This window comes from Nothoprocta perdicaria, unplaced genomic scaffold, assembly GCF_003342845.1.
Source record: "Nothoprocta perdicaria isolate Ctin4 unplaced genomic scaffold, notPer1 scaffold_107, whole genome shotgun sequence".
In the NCBI taxonomy this organism is placed as follows: Eukaryota; Metazoa; Chordata; class Aves; order Tinamiformes; family Tinamidae; genus Nothoprocta; species Nothoprocta perdicaria.
Window position 1 is genome coordinate 1,877,979 of NW_020454172.1, and position 7,332 is coordinate 1,885,310.

At 54.9% G+C, this 7,332-nt stretch overlaps 1 protein-coding gene and 1 long non-coding RNA gene across 2 annotated transcripts in view; both read left to right on the top strand.

The window, feature by feature from the left end:
- The first annotated feature begins 37 nt into the window (after window positions 1-37).
- On the top strand, window positions 38-427 carry LOC112953020. Its single transcript, XR_003250502.1, has 2 exons — window positions 38-117; window positions 345-427. It is a non-coding gene; the product is annotated as an uncharacterized LOC112953020 (long non-coding RNA).
- Window positions 428-537: 110 nt separating this feature from the next.
- Window positions 538-7,332, top strand: part of KCTD16 (potassium channel tetramerization domain containing 16) — a 34,638-nt gene continuing 27,843 nt past the window's right edge. Inside the window, exon 1 of the mRNA XM_026045996.1 lies at window positions 538-1,487. Within this exon, the coding sequence (XP_025901781.1) occupies window positions 656-1,487 (832 nt within the window). The 5' untranslated portion in view covers window positions 538-655. The remainder of the gene's footprint in view (window positions 1,488-7,332) is intronic.

The window sequence follows — 7,332 nt, forward strand, 5'->3', positions numbered from 1 at the left end:
CGCGAGCGCGCGGGGCTCCCGCGGCGGCTCCCATGCGGCCGGGGCGGCTCCGCGCCGCGCGGGCAGGAGCGCCCGTGTCCTGTCCCCGGCCAGAGCCCAGCGCTGCCGCGGAGCCAGGTAGGAGCCGGGGCKGCCCAGGGACGGCGCGCGCGGAACCGCGGAGCCGGGGCTGCTGCCGCTCCTGCGAGCGCCGGCACTTGGAGAGGGGAACAGAACTTGCTGAAGCAGATCTGCCGCGCACGGGGGCTCACGCGGATTTCTAAACTATTCTGCTTTTCTCTCTTACAACTTTTACGATGCCTTAAAAATTAATGTGTCTCCTATTTTGTTTTCTCTTTTAACAGAACTGTGAACGATCCTGGGCTTGGCTTGACCTTGATTTTGATAGCTTTGCTGGAAGATTTGGTGATGTGATTGCACTTCATGACAGTGATTGCTCTCCTTCCTCCATGGCTTAGGGTATAAGCCACCTCTGCCACAGTCACTGATGGACAATTCAGGTTTTTCTTTAAACAAACCTTTTGGCTTTTTTTTTTTTTTTATTTTCTCACTTCTCCTTTCCCCCACATTTCCCTGTAACATCAGGAGCCTTATTCTGCTCTTTGAGGTAATCAATAACGCTGCTCCCCGCTGCTAATTTGTGTTTCGAAATACCATGGCTCTAAGTGGCAACTGCAGGAGCTACCTCCCTGCGAGAGAGCAGGGCCCGGGCACGCTCTCCTTCCCCGAGGTGGTGGAGCTCAACGTGGGTGGCCAGGTCTACTTCACTCGCCATTCCACCTTGGTGGGCACCCCGCACTCCCTGCTCTGGAAAATGTTCACCCTAAAGAGAGACACAGCCAGCGACCTAGCCAAGGACTCCAAGGGAAGGTTCTTCATTGACAGAGATGGTTTCCTTTTCCGCTATATTCTAGACTATCTCAGGGACAAGCAAGTGGTTCTGCCTGACCACTTCCCGGAGAAGGGGAGGCTCAAGAGGGAGGCTGAGTATTTCCAGCTCCCGGACTTGGTCAAACTCTTGGCTCCCGATGACACCAAGCAAAGCCCTGATGATTATTGCCACAGTGACTACGAAGAGGTCTCCCAAAGCAGCGACACGAGAATCTGCGCGCCCTCCTCACTCCTGCCGTCGGATCGGAAGTGGGGATTCATCACCATCGGATACCGCGGGTCATGCACGATTGGCAGGGAGAGCCAAGCAGATGCCAAATTCAGGAGGGTGCCAAGGATTTTGGTTTGTGGAAGGATTGCGCTAGTCAAGGAGGTCTTTGGAGAAAGTTTGAATGAGAGCAGGGACCCCGACCGGGCTCCAGAAAGGTACACCTCCAGGTTTTATCTCAAGTTCAAGCAYCTGGAGAGGGCGTTCGACATGTTGTCCGAGTGTGGATTCCACATGGTGGCCTGTAACTCCTCGGTGACGGCTTCCTTCGTCAATCAGTACACCGACGACAAGGTCTGGTCCAGCTACACCGAATACGTCTTCTACCGTAAGTACAAGAAACTCCTGAGGGAGGGATAATGGTGCGTCCCCGCTCCAGCTCCTCCGCTCTCTGTGTGCTTCTCAAAGCGCAGATTTCCTTCTGTCTGCGGGCACTGGTTTTGGTCCGAGGGGATGTGCTGTGGTTGAAGCTTTCACACTGGACGCGGATGCGGAGCGAAGCGGGCCGGTCCTGGCTAGGTGGCAGTGCAGACTGTGGGAGCGCGCAAGCCGGAGGGCCCGCTCCCTGTGGCTCTGTAAATGGGCCATCTGCCTGCGTGGGGCTCGCGGCGCTGCCTGCTCTGCAAACGTGCACGCTTCAGCAGGGAAAAGCTGCAAATGAGGCTCCGGTCACAGAGGTAGCGATGGCTGCTTGGTGATGGTCCCCGCCGGCAGAGTCAGCTCGCAGCAAACCTGGCTCGCTCCCGCCAGGGAGGGGGAACCTAAATGCTGCCCCCCGCTGCTTCCTAGCAGAGGCTTTCGCCCTTTCTCCTCGCTCTCGGAGCCAACAACAGGCTCGAAAATGCAGGCTCGGTGCGGGGAGAGGCAGGGTGCTGCATCCCGTTACGCAACGCGCCTTGGAAAGCAAGCGGCCGTGCCCTGCTCGCTGCCGTCGCCGCCGGGCACGGCCTGCTGGGGCACTTTTAGCTGGCTGCTCTAGCAGGCTCATTAACTTCCTGAGCTAATGTGCAGGCAGAGGAACCGTTACCGCTGTAAGATGAGGGTAATTTTGATTCCATGATTCTGTATCAGAAAATCACTCCACAACTGCTGTGCTTAAATATTCAAGAGGTTTGTGAGGCTGTTTTCATCCATCTTCATTTCAGGAGGGTGAAGGATGGAACATTTCCCGGGCCCATTTGTGCAAAAGGGCTTTTGCCAGCTGCTGCTTTGCACGGGGAGGTTTCCACAGGGATGATGACTGCTTCTCCTGCAGATCTGCTCTGCTCTGTGGGCTGGCTGCAGCTGCTCTGCTCCGAAAGCGCAAGGTCCACAAAAGTTTGAGCTGAAAGATGTATCAGAAAGTGAATCGTTCGTGCGCCATCGACTCCTATGCCGCGACTCAACAGGCAGCCCTAAGCAGCTTATGTAATGATGCTAGAGTTGGCGCTTGGGAAAGCTTCTGTATTTCTGACATGCATAGATTTACTGAAAATTAGTTTTCTAGCTGGCCTTCTCAGCAGATTAGTCCAGAGGTCTTGGATTCGTTCATATTCCAATTAAGGTGGATGGTTCCTGTAATTAGGTGTCTTGTGTTTGAAACTATAGCATCTTACACAAGATGCAGCAAGACAGGAGAATCAATGTAGTTAAAGGAATGGATAGGAGTAAATTGTGTTTACGTTAAAATCAGAAAAGGATATAAATTATTTATAGTAAAAAGGGTTTAATAATTGAAGAGAGGCCCAGAATAGATGTTCCACGATTTAACAAGCACGCACTACTGATTTTCATATGGCTTGAGTTCTTTTTTTCAAGGATTGCTGGTTGCTTCGGCATCATTACAATTAGTGTTGAGAGATGAAAGGCGCCTTAGGAAATTTGGAGAGAGCAAGTGTATAGTAGAGGTCCTGAAATCTTCCTTCACCAATGCAGTAAAAGCTCAATCCTATTAAAGTTCCTGGAAAGACTCTTATCTTGTTCAACAGGCTTTGAATTTGGCTCGTATCAGTGCTGCGGATTTGTGACAGGATGGATGGTGTCACTGGGTTCTTCCAGGCTCTTACGCAGGTGAGAAGCAAGCCCGTGGCCACGACGCCGGATCGCTCTCCCGCGTGGCTGCAGGGCTGGCCGCGGGCTCCGCTGTGAGGGGCGCGGGGTTGCAGGGCYGGGGCTGCCGCAGCTGCGGGCGGGAGGCCCCGACCTGCCCGATTCACCCACACCAGCCGAGCCCGCAGCGGCAGCACCGCTCCGCAGCCTGCTGCCTTGTAAACTTCGAGGACCACTGAAGTTGACATCTGGCTTTCCAGGGGAACTTCACAACTTCTCTGCAGCTGCGTAGCCGTAATTTTTTAATTAGAAGCTGCCAGCTGTGCCTATATAAGCATTGATTCATCAAGCTGTTGTGATCAGGTTAATGGGCCTAGGCTCAAGAGGTGTCTAACACAACACAGATGTAAAGGTGTCCTCTGTAGAGCAGCTTGTAGCTCCAGTGAAATGCGTAGTGGAGGTGCTCTTCAGAGCTGGGGAAAGAGTATTTGCAGCTTTAAGGAAGTAGGACAGAGGGAAGCAAATTTTGCTGGCACACCAAAAACATGGTATGCTCAGGAGCTGGCTGCCTGTTGTTGGCACTAAGATATAGAACGTTCTGTGCATGCAGTGCATGTGAGGGAGGATGCGATGGCCCGGAGGGGCCGTGCAGCTGCTCACGCGGGTGTGGGGAAGCCGCGTGGCTCGCGGTGTGCCACTTTCCTCGCCTGCTGCAGCACGGCTGCTGTTCAGGCTGGCGGGACACTGGCGTCTCCGTGGAGGGGGCTCGTGAAGGCGGCGCCTGCGGCYCCGCCGCCCTCTCCAAGGCCGGTGCAGGGGCGCTGGGAACGGCCGGGGCTGGTGGCGCGCGGCGCATCCTCCCTGGGCGGCCCTTGGAAGGCAGGTGTGCGCGGGGCAGGCGGCGCTCTGCCCGCAGAGCTGCGCACACCTGGAGCTGAAGACAGTAACAGCCTGCGCTTGGATCAGCCTTTTAAATATGTTGTCTTTAGCATGGGATCGATCGATGTCTGCTGAATGTTGGGAAGTTTAAACCAGAGGCAGAGAGGCTGGCTGGGCCTTTTGTAGCACAGCTCTGTTCTTGACCTCGCGGTGGCGGATGGTCGGATGGTGCCACACCGCCTGTGTATATATATATATGTATATATATGTATGTATATGTACACACATACATATCAGCAGCTTCTTGGCTTGGCCCCGTGTGCCGTGCTACCGGGACTGCTCTCGCCCGTGCCTGGGCCGCGGGGACGCCCCGGCTGCGAGCGCAGGACRAGGTGCAGGAGGGGCCGCAGCAGAGCAGCACCTTGGCCATCTGCACGTGGCGCCTGTCCCCGGGGCCCGCCTGTCCCTTCCTGCTCTCTGCCTGTCCGTGGCCGATCCTGCGCTTGGCTGTCAGGCAGTTCATGTGCAGAGGGGTCAAATCCTGGCTGCAACATGTTTGGTCCCCCTCTCCTTCACTCTGCACAGCACTAGGGGGAAACACAGTGTGCAAGAGCAGGCTGCCCTGTGCTCGGCTCGAGCCATGGACACCCAGGGAGTGCAGGGCTCTGCACAGCGGGACAGATGTGTCGGAGGAGGAGGAGGAGGAGGAAGAGAGCTGCACGGACCTTGCGAGAAACATAGGAGAAGGGCAGTGGGGAGGACGAACAAGCTCTCCCAGGCACGGGGGGAGAATTTAGTTGTTGTGGCAAGCCTATCCCAAATCTTTTCTCAGGACAACCAGATTGAGAGGGGTTGATGAAGCACTGTCAGTTCACTAAGAAGAGAGAATACAGAGACTTAGACAACTGTCCCTGCAACTGTCCCTATTGATCCTAAGGTCACATTTGAAAGTCTGGACAAGCAGAGGAAAATCAAGCTGTTTTCCCCAAGCTTGGCCGTGTTCCTGCTGCTTCACAGCTGYGCACTTGGAGCAGCTCGAGCACCTGAAGCTCAGAGGAAACGCTGAGCCGTCCTGCCCTGTGTCTGCGTGCGGAAATGGCCCCTTCGGCTCTCGCTGCTGCTGGACAGGCTCAGCCTCCGCTCCCCGCGGTGACAGCTGGAAATTCTGGCYGTCCTCACCTCACTCTGTCAAGAAAATCCCGGTTGACTCTGATTGGGAAGAGATTGGGATTGTCCTTTTCAGCCTGAAGAAGAGAAGGCTGAGAGGAGACCTGATCAGTGTGTATAAATACCTGGAGGGAGGCAGTGAGGAGGATGGGTTGCCTCTTCCCAGTGGTGACCACCAATAGGACTAGAGGAAATGGCCACAAACTGAAGCACCAAAAGTTCCGCAGGAATTTAAGGAAAGATTTCTTGACAGTGAGGGTGCCAGAGCCCTGGAACAGGCTGCCCAGAGAGGTTGTGCAGTCTTCTTCCCTGGAGATCTTCAAAACCCRTTTGGAMGGAGCCTGTGCCACGTGCTCTAGGTGACCCTGTGTGTGCAGGGGGTTCCCTTCCAACCTTAAGGGTTCTGTGAAGCGGGGATGGGTGTGCAGGAGAGAAGATGGTGCTGAGGGCTGCGGCTGCAGCCGAGAGCACCAGGGCAGCCCCGCGCTCCTGCAGAGGACAGGCTGTGGGCCCCGAGCTGCTGCGCCAGGCGCTCGCCCATGAGAGAGGCTGCCGGGAAAGCGGCGCGTGGCACCTGCGCGGTGCTCTCCAACTGCTTTTCTCCCCACTTATACTGATGTTGTTGTATTTTCTAATAGTTTGTTCTTTGTGATTTTAAATCAGTGAAGATCAGAATTACCCAAAAGGTTAAAAAAGCTCRAATCCAGTGAATAATACAATATTCAGTTCCTGTTGACATGAGGTGTTTCTGTTTCCAGGGTGTTTTTGTCATCGCCAATGAATCTGGTCCATCRTGCCAAATAAAAATCTCCCTAATCTCACATAAGGCTTCTCTCCTGCTTCGTGGGGGTGGAGAGTAATTAGCCCGATCCGTTAGCAGATTTACGTGAGTCACAAGGACCTTGCTCATGGGTCTTTTGATCAGATTGGGTGGTGGCTGGATTTCTTCCAGGTTGCCATACCAGACTGAAGCTTGACGAGCATTCTTAGAGGCACTCCATAGAAGACGAATGCTACAAATGCAATTATTTATTAGAAATCAGGAGTGTCAAGTCTGATTATTAGACCAGTCTAAATGGTCTAAATCCTTCAGCTCAATGGCTAACAACCCAACTTGGCAAAAAGGGCACTTTACTCACCTTACATTGAAAGGTGAATACGTTGAATCTGAGTTGATTCCCCCAGTGTATAAATAGCGTTGAGGGCTGGTGAGGGTGCCCCTGGCGCTGGCCTCTGGCTTGTCAGTGCCCGCTGCGTGGCTCCATTTTCTGTGTGCACCTTCCAGTAGGATCTTCGTCAGCTGGAGAGCTTGGCAGGAATGTTCCAGATCCATCACCTTGCTGCTCTAAGATGCCACTTAACCATGCAGATCCTCCGGCTGCCACCTTTCCTCTTGTACAGCTCGAGTGATTTATGGCAATGCAAGACAGGTAACAGCATGTCCCCAGTTCCTTGCCCTGGGATTTGGTGCTAGAGGCCGGCAACATCAGTGAAGGGCTGAATCTGCCCACTCATGCTGGGACCCGTGGGGCCAGGCAGCGCTTAGTCCTTGCAGCAGCATTGATGAGAAGTGGGCAGGCTGTACTTTGCATGAACTGTTGGCTCTGTTTGTGTGGAAGGGGCTGGGTGGCGATGGGAGCCGTTCCGCGCTGCCGTGCGCTGGGTGCCTGCGCTGCCCGCGCAGCTCGGCCAGCCCTGCCCGTCCGCAGCTCGGGGAGCAGCCCGCCGCGGCGGGCGGCTGCGCAGCCCCCTCCTCGCTGCAGCATGAAGAGGTGCGGAGGCAAAGGCAGAATCTCACCTGGAAGGATTTATTGTGCTGCTGTGGTGTAATGCAGCAGGCAACTCCAAGGACTACCTGACTCGCCAAGAAGGGCTGGCAATTAGGAAAAAATACATATTGTAAATTGCAACCTAACCCCTTCTGCACTGGATGTTATCCAGGAAGACCGTGCACAAGATCCCACACTGCCGCTTCGGTGGGCTCACGGATCAGCGGGGAGTTTCACTGCGGCAAAACCAGGTACCTGCCCACATCCCTTGTTGCTGGTGTGCAGGCAGGCACGGGGCCAAGCGCCTATCGGAGCAGCCTCCTGGTGCCA